At 42.0% G+C, this 16,057-nt stretch overlaps 1 protein-coding gene across 2 annotated transcripts in view; it reads right to left on the bottom strand.

Moving 5' to 3' along the window:
* The window catches only part of atrnl1a (attractin-like 1a), a 176,279-nt gene that overhangs the window by 89,721 nt on the left and 70,501 nt on the right, over positions 1–16,057 (bottom strand). For both annotated transcript variants that reach the window (XM_035173062.2, XM_035173063.2), the window contains 2 exons: positions 11,814–11,907; positions 6,107–6,159 (listed from right to left, as the gene is read on the bottom strand). In XM_035173062.2, the coding sequence (XP_035028953.2) occupies positions 6,107–6,159; positions 11,814–11,907 (147 nt within the window). The remainder of the gene's footprint in view (positions 1–6,106; positions 6,160–11,813; positions 11,908–16,057) is intronic.

Here is a 16,057-nt window from a genome sequence, read left to right as displayed (position 1 = left end):
ACTGGAGACCGTTTACTGATCCTACGTACGTGAAAAGTAAGAAAACACGTGAAAATCAATACAATTTCTAATGTAGCGGAGAACACAACTGTGTGTACACACACACACTCCAAACTATTCCAAATTGGTAATTTTCTAATTCCACAATGATCTTGTGGTGGAAGTAGATCGTCTCCTCTGCAGTTGGTTGCATTGTTACAGAAAATACTACGAACGAGAAACAGCGATGGTGGAAAGTAAAAGCCGGGATTTGTTTTCCTGGAACAAACGATGAGATGGAACTGTAACTGGAAGGAGGTGTTAGCGAAGAACCAATCAGCAAGGGAAGGGGGGCGTCTGTGTCATTTGCGTCTTTGACTGTGCGTTATGTGGAAGAGCAAATACATTACAATCATCTTGCAGAATCTATAACAGCTACAGCCTCATGCTGCAGTAGAATCAACAGTCACAAACAACTTTATTTGAACTTAACTTATAAATCTCTGAGAAGTGAATGTGCATTTTGAATTGGGACACAGTCACTGTGCACGTTTCTTCAGGTCTTCATGTGTGTTAACATTTTCCAAACTGAAAGTTACTGAAACTGATCCAGAATCAGTCAGAATATGTCTTGTTTATTCAGTCTGTCAACAGCAACTATTTGATTTGATCAAAGCTTGTTGGCCTTATAGGACCAATTAATCCACTTGAGATAGGCGTCCGGACAGAGTGCCTGTCAACAAACATCAACAACAAGGCGTCCTGGACTGAAGCAGGATCGAGGTCTAATGAACGGCCTGAGGACGTGAACGCTGCCGACTGCTGATTGCTGCTGTACGGCCACTTTGAGCTCGGAATCTGCTACAAGATTCACTCTGTGTTTTTTCCTCCGACTCGTGCCGTCTACCACTAATTGTCCTTTAATTGGGATTGTGAGGCTGTCAGTAAATATCGGAGCCGCTCTCCTTTGGCCTGACTAAGCTTTCCCAGCAGCCCTCGGGGCAGCAGGCTGCGACGACTGCAGCCCGACTGGTGTGAGGCTGATAATTCCACTGACTGCTGGTCTCTCCAGCAGAAGTGACGGGGCACTTGGTGGCCGTCCCTAATTAGACGTCCCCTTGTAGCTGACTGTGATGGAGTATGACAGCGGTTTATTAAAGCGTTGTCCTGGTGATGCCTGCTCATAAATGCAAGCCTGACTGGGGGCAAACTCATTAAATAGCAAAGTTGCTTTTCCATCAATTGACTGGTGGTTCAATATGACAGCATTAACTCAACCAGAGCATCACTCCCCGTGCTGCGTCCTCAGACGAGGAACACTGCTGTCAATAGCTGAACGCTCACATTTATCAGCCTGATGAAAACATTTCATCAAATTCAGTTTCTGACGGCTGCTTGTTAATGTGAAGAAGAACAACTTTCTGTGTGGGATGTGTCTTTACTCTGTATAACTCTATGTTACATTATGTTAAAATGACAGACGACAGACGTAAGATGTTTGGCTTAAATGATAAAGCTGATATTGAAATCCTACTGACAAATAAAAACTGTGGGGATTAACAGGATTAAAAGTAGTTTATGTCTCTGTGATGAAGGGAAACACATACAGCAAAATAACAGAATTGAACAGAATAGAATGCCTCATTGGTTTTTTGCATTGATAGTTATGTTTTTGTTATTTATAGTTATTTCTATTAAAGTAACTGGAAAATAGAAAAAATATCAAACTTTTCTGTATCATAACGACATCTTTAGAATCATTGCCAATTGTTAATATCAGCTGATGGAACGAGTTGGACATGTTTCACTCCCTCATATCTGTGTCTGAGCCCAATATCCATTTAGTTTGGGCTCTTGTAAATGTAAACAATGAAGATAAAAAAGAAGACATAAATGCAGTGGTACGCAGATACATTTCATACAGAATTATTTAAAAATAAAAGTGGAATATATAACGTACCTATTGCACCAACCAGTTCCTGGACTTAAACCAGGATACTTTTGTAAATTGTTATTTGAGTTTAAGCTCAGTTGTTTGATTCGGATAAAATCTTTTCTAGAAGTGTGGGTCTTAATGGAACTATAGCGCCTCCCAGAGGACAGGAGTGGTTGGCTGTGTGTGATGTGTCCTTTATTATGTTTGTGGCCTAATATGCATCAGGTCCAGAGTATGATCTGGACTTAAGGAAAAGTGTTTCCATTGCATTTGGGCAACAAATGTCTTTATTGCCGTGAATAAAGGACGTCTATTTCTTAGAAAAATACTGACATGCTAAATGTAGCATGTGTGATCCCTCGCTCTGAAACATCTGACGCTTCTGACTGTCCACACTAGAAGTCATGAGTCTGCTTCACATCTGACTTTGACATTGCACCTCTATGCAAACAGCTCAAAGAAGAAAGAGAGAGAGAGTGTAGACTACTAAACGTGAGATTCAGAGCAGATGTCCAAGGTGCTGGACTTATTACATTCAGCTGTTCAACCGCGAGTGGTTGTTTGGTTTCTATAATGGCCTTTTATTCACCTTAAGAAGAGTCTGTGCCGGGTGCTTAACCTCTATCCACGGACTCCGGGTACCCTGAGTGTTTAGTGTGAGGTTGGCTTCTCTGGAGGCAGACGAGCAGTTAGATGCTGCCACGTGGACGGAATACATCTGAGGAGCAGGCTGGGAGATGTAACTTTCAAAGTGTCCTATTCTAAACACTGAGTACGGCTGCGTTACTCCAGGGGCCTTCTCCGAGAAGTCGTGACCTTCTGAAGAGTAAAGCCGAGTCGGCCGAGCCTGCACCTCCTCCCCCCTGACAGTCCACAGGGCGTTCATAATACCATCATCACAAGCTGCCGTCCCCGGACAGAGAGACAAGTGGCAACGTTCTTCAAAACTTTGTGGGCTCTGAAGGTTTGTGTTCTGATCCTGGAAATATCCAGCTCCTAAAGCCGTCTTTAGCTTTACTGGCCTTTACGACATCTTGCAACCACAGACATCAGAAACATGGAAACTTTAACAAACATCACCGTGATAAGAACTACCGATAAATCTTTAACAAACATTTACTTGACGTCGACTTTTTAGTTTGGTCCATGTCCCATCTGCTAACATGGAGGAGCAAGGTTTATGGCCTATACTGCAGCCAGCCACCAGGGGGAAACTAAGACACTTTGGCTTCACTTATGATGACGTGTCCATCTTTAAATGGCCTAATGTCTATATGATCTCAACATGCCTACTACCATAAGAGACACCAAGCTTGCTAGCATGCTAGTTAATGGTATAACTGCCTGGTGAGCTAATGAGCTGACTAGCTAGCCAACAACCTAGCTTAAAAGTTGCTACTAGCTAGCATATACTTTTATTAAATCCATAAAAACAACAACACATAAAAAATATATAATGACCAAAGCAAAGCTAGTCATGTAGCTAGCAAGCTAACTCAATCCTTAGCTGATAGTGGCCGAATACGATTTCCCATTAAGATATTAGCTTGCCACTAGGGGGCGGGCCGGATGATTTGGCTTCACTTTTAAACAGCTGTCATGTCGGCCATCTTCTTTTACAGTCGATGATCTCAACGTTCTGACAAGCTGCGTTTGATGTTAGCCAACTAGATAACATTATTTGTACAGTTTATATTAGCTATGTCCTCCAGGCTCAGGTAAAAGGAGGCTAAACGTCCTGATTGTGTTGTTGTTGTTGTTGTTAGGTCCTTACATATAAAAGGATTTTTTTTAATTCATGGTTTCTACATGTGGTGCAGAATCTTCAGTAAAGACAAGACTGCCTCTCCCATCTTTTTATTCATCCATCACCTTCTGTCCAATGATATTTAAGGTTAATATTGACCTCAGCTGTAATCGTGGCTGCTTTCCGAAAAGTACAAGCAAATGGCTTTTAAATCAGTAATTTATCCACACACGCTCTGTGTGTGTGTGTGTTTGAGTGTGTGTAAGGGAGGATGGTGTGTGCATCCATGTGTGTGGGTCTGAGTGTGATTGCTCTTGTTCAAACAAAGCCAGGCCCATTTCACCGACAGCAGAAAAGATAATGTCACATTAATGACGGAACATAATGTAGTCAAATACATGGGAAACACACACACACACTAACGCACAGTGCAGCTGACGTGGAGGGAGCCGTGCACCCACAGACCTTAAGAGCCATTAAAACATAAAACATGTGCTTTTACATTTCTGTCTCCGTGTGCATGTGCAATTATCTAAAGCCCTTTCACAACACTGGGGATAAGGGCACTGGTGCCATCTACTGCCTCCAAAGTGGACAGGGTGAAAACAATCATTTTATAATTTGAGGTGTTTCAACCTAAAAAATCTAACGTGTCAAAGGCCGGAGTAAACTGGACTCTTGTTGTTATGCTAACAAAAATAAACACACAGTTAAAGTGTCCATATTTGGGCAATTTACAGGTTCTTAATTGTAATAATTGTGTCAGGTAGGAACCACAGACTTTATACAAAGATGCACGACATCGCTGCTCCCGAAAAAGTGAAGCCAAAGCAACGTGATTGCCCCCTGGTGGCTGGCTGCAATATTTGTCATAAACCCAGCCACCCCCATGTCAGTATATTAGATATGGACCAAACTAAAGAGGTCACAAATATACATTCTCAAAAATGGTTTCTGCTATTTTAATGATTCTGAAATTTGGTTTAATTAGTTATTTTGTGAAATGTCATGGCTGAAAACTGAAGCTGACTCGTGATTGGTGGATTGCGCGTCTCGGTAAGACGTCGGTACGATTGCTACTGCACACGAAAGTGGGAATGCATCGGCCATATGATTTCTTTCACTGACTGACGACAGATTTCTCTGGATTAAATCTCTGATTCTGCGCCTTACAGGAGTATATAAAAGTATGATTTCAAAATAAAAGCCGTGCAGCAGTAGAGCTGAATCCATGTCATGATCTCAGAACAGAAATGAATCTCGTGATCAAACACATATTTGAGGTGACCGGTGCAACCCGTGCTTGACTCCTCTGATTACTGCATCATTCAGAGGGTCCATCATTCAAACGGTGACAGCCTGACTCACGTTGGAGGAATATCCACAGTGACAGGACCTGGACTTCAGTTATGATGTTAAAAAGTATGTCGGCAGGTTATAAATTGAACGGTTGCATCTATTTGTGTACGTGTGTGTGTGTTCGTGAGAGAGATGCAGGATGAGCGAACATGTGCCACGAAACATCTGTTTTCACTTTCCTCCTTCGACTGCCCTTTAAAGGGAAAACGAGAAATTTGTTGCAAATGAGCTGAAGTCAGTGTGATCGCTGCTCTGGAAGCAGGTAAACAACGTCCTCTTTCACTCCGCTACCTGCTGTAACAGACAGTTTTAGTTTGTTTTCACTGTTTTACAGAAAAAAACATAATAAAGACATGATATTGTTATTAGTGAAGTAAGATCTAAGGTGGCAGGTTGTGGAAAGCTAGAAAGAAAGTGGCTTAACATAATAATCTGATTTACATCCTGTCTGTACGTACTGTGGATATTTATGACTTTAGACTGTGACCACAATCTTTGGAATCAGACTATGTTCATAATCATGTTGTAAAATTTTCTAACGATATTTGTTAGATGTTAGTATTTCATGACATCGTGCCATAATCAGCGTGTTTGGATGGTTGCTGTTGTGTCCTGAAGCAAAAAGGATTTGAAAATGCTAACAGGCCGGCAGGGGACGAAATAGTTCACTCATTTACTGCAAACACACAAATACAGATACAGAATAAATAAATAATGATGGGTATTAATCCTCTGAAACCCCCAAATACAAATATTACTAAGTGCAATACTTTTGTAGATACAATGAATTGTGTTCATCTGTCTGCCGAGTCGTCCAAGAGCGTTGCTAGGACCAACATTTTCTGTCCGTTTATGTTGCTTCAAGTAAACTCGAAACCCTAAAGGTCGGGAGGAGCAGTGTCCACACCGCCTGCTGTCAGGGAACCTTCTTCGGATGCACAAATAAGAAACATGGGGCACGGATTCGCACTGTATGCACACATTACCTCTGTGTGTGTGTGTGTGTGTGTGTGTGTGTGTGTGTGTGTGTGTGTGTGTGTGTGTGTGTGTGTGTGTGTGTGTGTGTGTGGTGCAGGATTACTTACAATAACATGTTCCTCTGAGGGGGTTGCCAAGGTAACGGTTCTCTGAGTCACATCTGGAACGACAGAGGAAAGGAGACATGGGCGGAAAGTGGAAAAATAAATAAGAGAGAAAGAATAAAAAGACATTAACATTCAACACAAACTGAGTTTTTACAAAGACAGAATTGTATTTTTGGAATAAAGCCTGCGTGTGTGTGTGTGTGTGTCAGGTGGGCCCTTTGCTGCAGGTATTGTCTTTCCCCAACTCTCTACGAGGTGATTTCTTATGAAAGTCATAAGAAATCATTGTGGGTATAAAGAAATTACAAGGGGAGAAAATCTCATCGTAAATTTTCTCTCTTTCAAATGTTGATTTCTTTCTTTATATTGACATTAGTCAGAGCTGGATACTGATGAATAAAACATGCTTCTGACAGTGACAAGACCAAAACACTGACGTTTCATTCTAAACACAACAACATCCGTCACATGGATACTCTTAATAGAAAACAGAAAACAAGCAGTGTAAAGAACATTTCTCGGACCCTGTCAGTCACTGTCATCTTTTCATTTGCTTTCTATTTTTGACATTTCAGCCACTTCTCAGTTCTTCAGACGGAGGCTGAGCATCTTTTAGAGATGCTCGCGCTCGCTGATGGACAGTAATTGGCTGTGGTTGAAAGTTGTGACCTTTAGCTTCAGGGAGAGTCTCTGATGACCAGTGAGCTCCACCACAACACAATTAGCTTTTAAAAATTGATTTTCCAAGTACGAATCTAATGAATTTTTCAATATACATACATAACTGGCTTGCAGGGGTTTCAAAGGGCTGCGTGCACCGGGAACTTAAGGGCTCTTAAGAATAATGTAAATTTCAACACTCAGCAAATGTAATTAAAGAGAGAAACACCAGGGCTATAGGTTTTTTTTTTCCAGTTATCATGGAGGAATGATGTGCATGGTTTAGAGCCAATTAAAGTGTCACGATGGACCTGACGTGTACCTGAGGTGGTTCACACACCAGAGAGGAAATGATTGGCTGGAAGAGGAGAACAGAAGCCAGACTTCCACTTTGAGCCAAATGGGAGAGAAATGTTAAGAATGTGATGAGAGGGATGACGGAAATTATTATCATAATGTCAGAGCTTTTAACGTGTCTGTGAAGAACGTTTGCATCAGTGATGGCGTAATTTAAATCATAGTTTTCTATGTGTGTGTGCGTGTGTGTGTGTGCATGTGGAGCAGTTTAACAAGGAAAACAAAAAGTGTTGATTGACATTGCAATAGCTCGATGAAATTCTGGGAAAAATAAACACGTGCAAGTCTTTGACGAGCTTTTTTTTTTTAAACGGACGATAAATCATCCAGGCCACAAGTACCATGGAGGTAAAGGGGGCGGGGGACAGAAAGAAGGAGGGATGGAGGTTGAGGAGAAAACACAAAGAGAACACAGAGGAGAAGAATGACAAAAGGAAAGAGAGGAATAAGTGGACGAGACGCAGAGGGCAGGTGAGGTTTACAGCCCGAGTGTTTGTGAATTCCCTCTCAGCGCTGCAGCAGGTCACAGAGCAGCGCTGGATACTGAATATTTCATCCTTCTATAAAACCCCCGGCCAAGGACGATGTTTTAAACCACAGCCGAGCCTCCGCCCTCCGTCTGAAGTTTACAACATCGCTAAAACAAAGAGTCCAAAATAAGACCGTTTCACTTCAAGATATGAAAACCACTGATAAAGTTCCTTCCAGGAAGCTGAGTGTGGTTCCACGACACTTTAGTTCCGCAGCGCTTATTCTTATGTTTTGGCTTTGATACAGAAACAACAAATTAAAGAGCTGAAATCAATTTATTTTACCTCCAACAAAGATGATATGTTTGTTTTGTTGTTTGTTTGTTTGTAAGCAGATCCAAATAATCTAGATGCAGTGAATTTAAATGTGGCCAACTAGATAGTGTGAAATTTCCTGTTAGTACGATGTAACTATTGCTCCATCTATAGTGCAATGTTAAATCCAACGTGGCGAGCCACAGAGAACAGGGATGAGCTGCCTTAAGGAGGATAAACTGATGGGGGAGTGTTTTCTCTCACGGGGGAGACACAGCGACAACAAAGAGCGAGGGATGGACACTTAAGCTGCTTACGATCAACCTATTGGGGACAAGATGCGGGTCACACAGGACTGGACAACCTCATCCTCACTTAAAACACACTGGCAGTCAGCACACACACACACACACACACACACACACACACACACAAACACAAACACAAACAACCGCACACACATTAGCACACACACAACGACTAGATTGTGCAGTTGCTCTAAATCCACGCAAAGACGTAGGGACTGGAGATTAAAGGTCACAATGACATCATGTCTCTTGTGTGTGTGTGTGTGTGTTTAACTGATGATATTAATATGAAATGTGACAAACAACATTAAACCCTGTTTTGCAAACATTCAAAATTACAAACCTTTATAAGCACAAACACAAACTCCACAGTCGAATACAGTAAGAAGATGCAAATTAGAAGTCAATTAGTGGAGTTCTCTACAAACCGAGGAGTCCAATTAAAACAGCATCAACATAATCAAACTGTCAGACGAGGCAACGAGAGGGAGAACGGGGGACGACGACCTACATAAAGTGCAGTTTCACCACTAAAAGTAACACATGTTGAATTTTAAATTAATTATTCGTGAAAGTCGTAAATTAAAAGTGTAACTATGACCAGAGAGAAACAGCAGGATAACATCTGGTGAGCATCACACCGTGTTCCAGTAATCTTGACCTGTCACCTTCACACCCTGATCTACCTGTCTGTACAACAGCTGTTACTGTTCTCTGTGTGTGTGTGTGTGTGTGTGTGTGTGTGTGTGTGTGTGTGTGTGTGTGTGTGTGTATACACAGTACACACACATGCAAATAGATATGAATACAAGTCTGACTAAAAAACAACAACAAGGAAACCAAGTAATGGATTAGCCTGATGTTTTTGCGAAATATTAAACCAATTTAATTGGCTGGAGAGAAGAAGAAAAACTCAACTGTACTGGAAGACAAGGAAAAAAGTTGGATTATCACAGTTGAAAATGAAAGGAAATAAAACAAGTTACAGATTTAAAAGCAAAACAGCTGCTTTACCTTAATGAGCCCCTTATTTCTGACGGAGCATTTAAACCTTGAAACAGAAAACACACACACACACACACACACACACACACACACACACACACACACACACACACCTGCTGCAGCCTGAGGGCGCTGCCATTTGCTCTCTGAGAGAAATTGCTCGTTCATATAACGACAAACACACAGGCCTGTATGTGGCGCACCGTTCTGGAGTGACTCAACCAAAACAAACAGAGCTGTGACAGAGAGACATTTAAAGAGAGAGGAGGAGGAGGAGGAGGAGGAGGAGGAGGAGGAAGAGGAGGAGAGAAATCGAAGGTGAGAGCAGCTGCAGCAAACAGGCTTAGAGATGCAAAAGTGAACAAACACACAACGCTCAGCCTCCAGAATAATGAAATATTAGTGCACGCTGAAAGGAAACCTCACGCTCACAAATCTGACACAAATATCAAGTGAACAGTGGAACTGAGGCTGTGCGGCCGATTCAACTTCCACTCAGGCTCAGCGGCGGCCGGGGGATTGTTCAAGATTTGCCAATATTTGACTGGCATATGCTAATGAGCCCTGAAGTGAAGTCGTGTTTCTCTTCATTATTCAGTCGTTCTCTGCAGAGCGATTACACACATTGTTCCAGATGACACAAGAGTTGTGTTAACAGGAAGCAGTTAATGCTTTGTTTTTTAAGTTTAATAGTTGTTTCTATAGTCGACAGCCATTTGTGTTTTCTGCGTCAATTTCAATTACACCTGTCAAATATTTTCCTGGAGCCATTTTTCATTGTGTTCTTGTTCCTTGCAGAAAAGTTGTGATCGATCAAATCGAAAAAATCCTGTCTATCTTTATACAGCGTCTATGAGCTAAATACACTATTTCTATCACTTCCTCCTCGCAGCTGTTTGGAAAGTAAAGTTTTGCTGCAGCAGCTGTAACAGAAAAGCAGAATAGAACATTTTATATCTAAATTTGGAAATTATCAGAAAATCCATTTTTAACTATTTCAACACTCAATAATTCTTATAGACATCATTTGACTGCTTCTTACAAAGTGTTGCAATGATTAAAATATAAATTCTAAAATACTGTCAAATAAATTTTTTATAATAATGACACAGAATGTAATTTGAAAACTTGTCCGGGTCTTTGAGATGTAAACGTCAGCCTGTGTTCGTCTGTGCAGGTTAAGTATTAGTAACATGTGTTTCAGTGCAACATGTCAACATGAGAGACACTGATCCCACTCGACAGGAAACATGTGGAAAGAGTCTGAGTGAGCGACGGCTCGGCCTCGGCTTGAGTCACGTTAATGTCCCGAGCTGATCTGGAGTCACTGCAGGGTTGTTTAAGGTTAGTGAGAGGCAGCGAGGGGCAAAGGTCAAAGTTAAAAATATTCTAAACTGACAGAGTGTGTATCTTTGTGTGTGTTTATCATATGTCATAATATAAACTTGACAAAAATAATAATCACACAACCATTTTACCCAAAAGTCAATTCACTTGCAGATAAAATGGAAACTTTTCTGCAAACATCAATGTTACTAATAAAACGATGTGCGAGTAAAGTAAGATAGTCAGGAAATATGAAATTCAATCATTCTTCATTATACATGTTGGCCCCATAGACTGTTTATAAACATGAACGACATGACAGCTCCCAAAAGTGAAGCAAAATCATCTTGATCGCCCCCTGGTGGCTGGCCGTAGTACTGGTCATAAACCCTGCCTCCTCCATATTGATTGATGGGACATGGACAAGTATTGCCTGATAAATTAAAGTTTATTTTGCTGCCCCACAGTTTATTAACCTGTTAATTGTATTTACTGTTTCCACCAGTAAATACAGGAGCAGTGTTTGAGCTGGACAACATCTACCTCGAATAAAGTGAACTGTGATACGAGAGAAAACGATTTCAGACTCTAAATAAACAGATTAACTGCGGAGCTGTAAAGTAATGGGAGCTTTTACAAGCACGAAGCAAAGTTAAGAGCATCGAACACACACGCTCAGTTACCTATAATCAATAACATCACAGTTTGAACAGGGACAACGACTCTGATGGCTTCAGCTTCTTCTTTCATTGTACACACACACACACACACACACACACACACACACACACACACACACACACACACACACACACACACACACACACACACACACACACACACACACACACACACACACAGAGTCTCTGCTTTCTAGCCTCGCCTCCTAGATTTATCGATGCAGCAATTTTCAGGCTGTCTCTGTGGTGCGTCGCTCGGCCAAGCCATTTAGGATAGTGTACTGTACTGGCACAGTCAGGGGAAAACACACACACACACTGAAAACACAAACACACACACACACTGCATACACAAACACACAAACCTGTTCATCATTTTCTCTCCATATTTTTCTTCAACCTGTTACTTTAATCGAAAATGTAACTTTAGTTTAAAATCAACCCCTTAATTTAACGACCGATCATAAAACCGTCACTGTCAGATTTGGACACTAGTGAAAACATATAGGATTACTTTATATTAAATAGATCCCTTTCACCTAAATCTGACGCACTGGGACTTTGAGGTTTGTGGTGGTATACTCACAGCTGACACTGGTCTCCCTTGATGCCCTTGGTGGTGCAGAAGCACTTCCCCGTGTTGACGTGGCACACGTTGGCATGACTGTTACACTTACATGCTGCAGACAGACAGAAAGAGACAGAGAGGACGTGTTAGGGTTTTTTTAAAAATCTATTGTGAGACAAGGCGGCAACATACAGCAACCGACAGCTTCTTAAGGAGAAATAAAGGAAGGAAGGAGAAGTAGAACCAAGAGAAAAGGTTGAGGAAGCAGAAAAGAGGCAGATCACTCATCGTTCTCTCAGAGAAACAAAGCCGACTGTTGCTCTGAGTCGGAGATTCAGTGTTTTGCAGCAGGAGAAGTTTCTATTTCTTTGTCTTAGAATAAAACCGACAATATAGATTTACTTTTTGTTGGTGATGTCTTTATTCTGTGTAGAAATGGAGAAATCCTGGAAACGGGACGGTGTGAGTTAACATCCTGGTGAAATTTGTCTTTTGGAAGCTTTTTGTCTTTGACACCGTGGTTTTTCTTTAAAGCTGTGGTGATTGGTGCATCTAATCTTTTTAACTGTTTTATAATGAACGGCCGTGATGTGTCCGTCTGATTCACGTGGGAACCGGCCTGTAATTTAGACCCTAAATCACTTCTGCAACTGAGGGCGGACACGAACAAGAACCTCGTCCTGCGTCCCTCCAAAGGAACTGACTTCGTGCTTTGATGTAATTCTTTCCAATTGGCACGGAGACAGGAGCTGTAATAAAACAGTGTTGTTCTCAGGTCAAGGTAAAGCCAAGGCACCGGCAGATAATGAGAGGAGAACAAACTCTCTCCTCCTCCTCCTCCTCCTCCTCCTCCTCCTCCTCCTCTGCCAGGGGAAGAGAAACTGATTCTACTGCTTACACAGAGTGAAACGAGGTAACAGACGTAAACGCTGCTTTAAATATTTAGACACACGCAGCAAGAGGAAACCAAGGTTTGCAAGGTGGAGCATTTGAATTTCAACAGGCTAAAAGTGGAATGGATGTTTTTCAACTTGAAATCAGACGAGCCGACAGCGGAGGAGGCGACAATAACATTGCAGAAATACAATTTCAGTCCATTACTTGAAATTACATTTACCCGTCGCATGGAAGGAAAACCTTCCCACAGATGCATATTGAAGTGTAATGGCTTCACAGATAAGAGGAAAAAGAGGCTTTTAAACCTGAGATAAAAGACAAATCACAGGGGTGTGAGTTCCTGCTCCGGGTCGGGCTGCGGTTCACACACAATTCATTTTGAAAACAGTCAGAGGCAAACAAAGGACAGAGTTTAGAGTAATTTTCCTCACGCAGAAAAAGACTGAGACGAGACTCGGAGACACAAAAAAGACAGAGGCAGAGAAGAAGGCGGCTGATTTCACTGAAGCTCTCAGACCTGCACAGAAATGTAATTTTCCCTGGAATGTTCTGCATGAGAGAACACAAATGTCTGAGCGAGTGGACGTGTTGATGAGGTTTCTAACACGTGACAGACGTGAAACTGGAAGAACACAAATATCTCAGGATGAAGAAGAGGAGGAGCCGTACACGTAGAAGACGAAGACGTCAACTTGGAAAGACGAGGAGATTCCAGAGCTTTTGGTGATGAGGGCCCGACGCCGGTGTGGATGAGCTGTAAACAACAACACTGATCTTTCCACAGCAGAATTTATACGTCATGTCCCGCCTCCTGCTGCTCTACAGGCTCCGCCCCTCGCCTGGATGTTCCCCACGTGTTCCTGTTGTTGTGAACGAGTCGGACCCGGAACAATCTGCTGCTGCTGCTTCACATGAGAAACACCAACTACAGAATATGCCTGCACCTACTTTTACCAGAAAGAGAGTTCAAGTCTGAAAACTGTAAAGTCAAAGGCCTCATTGTGGGATAAATGAAAACACTCCATCAGAGACACAATCTCTAAACCAGTCGCTCTGTGAAAGAAGAAGTTAAATCTCAGAGTAGATTCTCAGAGAGAGAAACATAAACTCCGCCCCCCCCTCTCTTCAAACAAACATGAAACCTCTGTATAAACACCATGCTGCTTCTATCCAGCGGAGAAGTCTCGGCACCGAGCAGCTCCCTGCTCTGCTCTCTGATGAACGTCGGGATATGAAGCTACTGCAGCGTTTCATCTGCAGTTACATACAGACAAGTTACAACTGCTTGGAAATCAAGGATTGATTTGGGAAACACGCTCACATCTCTGATCCAATAACCATCTGGCTGAGGGCGAGATGAGTTGAATTTGACACGGTATTAATCTTTGTGGAAAAATATCAAACTAGAGTCGAACCTGATATCGAACCGAAGAGTTAAATCTGAGCAAACTCTATCATTTTGTCTCATTTAACAGCTGCTGGGTGATCAAAAAACGAAATCATTATATAAAGGCTCCAGATGTTACTTATTTTACAGACTGTTTTACATCAATACACCAAAGATTGAACTAATCATGACGCCGTGGCTGCTCGTACAAACAGGTTGTTCTTTACAGGACGTCAGTCAAAGAAAACATTTTGGTAAAGTAACATGTAATAAAAGACACAGCACAGAGATGTGTCTGTGTCCCGGCTCAGAGTCACATCCTGCGGAGGCTGCATTTGATCACAGATTAAATCACAGCAGACAAGACTGTCACATTTCAAAGGCTCCTTCAAATCAGTCCTTTCATCACCAAGAAACAAAGCCTCCAAAAGGTGGATCAGACCCTATTTAATTTAATTAAACCCTTTTTCGTTTAAATGTCATTTCTTACATGAATTACATCTAAAAACCTGTTTTTGTTTTCTCGTAGATCTTCTTATGCTTGAAATCAAACTGAATCTAAAGCTGTGCATTATAAGTCGTACATGTCTATAGCTTTGAATGAAAAATAAATCCATTCATTCAGACAGTGAGACGCTCTTTCTAAACACGGAGATCCTCCAAGTAAAAATAGGCACTTGACTCATCCGACTGGTGCACAGACACAATCGCATCCGAGTGCCCAGAGGAAGTGAACTCAATTCAGAGAGAGCGCAGAGCTGGAGGTGAAGGATGGAAGGAGCCGGAAGAGTCAGAGAGAAGAAGAAGAAGAAGAGGAGGAGGAAGAGGAGGAGAGGGAATGAATGAAATGGACGAGGGGGAGAGAGCACATCACGCAGCACACTTGCTGACAACGCAGAAATGAGCTACAATAAAAAGGAAACCTGATCTCTTAGCAAAAAAAGGCTGATTTGATATAAATCATATTTCCCTTGACTCACGCACGACCCCTGAAGAGAATACAATTTCTCACCCCGCTGCTTCTGCATGTACACACGATACAAAAGAAGCCTGTTGTCAGGGTGGGTTTGAATGTGTGTGTGTGGGTGGGAATGAGGCCGTCTCTGAGTGTGTGTGTGTGTGTGTGTGTGTGTGTGTGTGTGTGTGTGTGTGTTTCCGTCAGAGATGAGGAAATAAGTCAGTGAGAAAACATTAGAGAATAATCCTCTCTGAACCCGTTATCTGTTCCTACACTCGGCTTCGTCGTCTTATTCCCGAGGGGCGAGCACTTAGAAAACTCAAGGAAACTTAATCGGTGCAGGAAAAACTGCAAAATCAAAAGGTCTTGTGATGATCTAAGTTTCTCCAGAAGTGTTTTGTGCAGTTGAGCCCGGAACCACATGTGGAGCCTCCTCTGACGCTGATTCATCTGAAAACTCTGTTTACGTGTAAATGACAAATGCACAAGAAAAAGTTTGTTTTGCTAAATATCTGCATTAGTTGGGACAGGATGTTAAAAGATAATAGATAATTCACTGTATTTTGTTTTCTCAATGAGGCTGAATGACGTCCTTCTAACTAGTTAAACTAGACATTCGCTGTATTTCATTATTTCATGTTACATATCCTGAACACGTGGACTTGTAACTGCAGGAATCAGCTCCTACTTGTAGCCTGTGAACGTGCACGTTTGGACACGCAGATGAAAATTTGTTGAAGGTTTAGTTAAAGGTCACAAACTTTATATGACATTATAATGTCAACAGTGCGGACTGAAAACATGCTGTTGTGCATCATCCTCACACCTACCACACGTGTTGATTGGCCCGCAGGTCAGGGTCTGCATGGATGTGTGTGTGTGTGTGTGTGTGTGTGTGTGTGTGTGTGCACGCCCATGTGACTGTCATGTGTGAGTGCACATCTCAAAGTGTTGACATGTTCTAATATTACATACAAGTGGCTTCACACAGGCAGGAAGCAGCTAATTAACTACAGTCTC

The sequence above is a fragment of the Hippoglossus stenolepis genome, chromosome 12 (assembly GCF_022539355.2).
Source record: "Hippoglossus stenolepis isolate QCI-W04-F060 chromosome 12, HSTE1.2, whole genome shotgun sequence".
Taxonomy (NCBI): domain Eukaryota; kingdom Metazoa; phylum Chordata; class Actinopteri; order Pleuronectiformes; family Pleuronectidae; genus Hippoglossus; species Hippoglossus stenolepis.
This window is presented reverse-complemented; position numbering and strand designations above follow the sequence as displayed.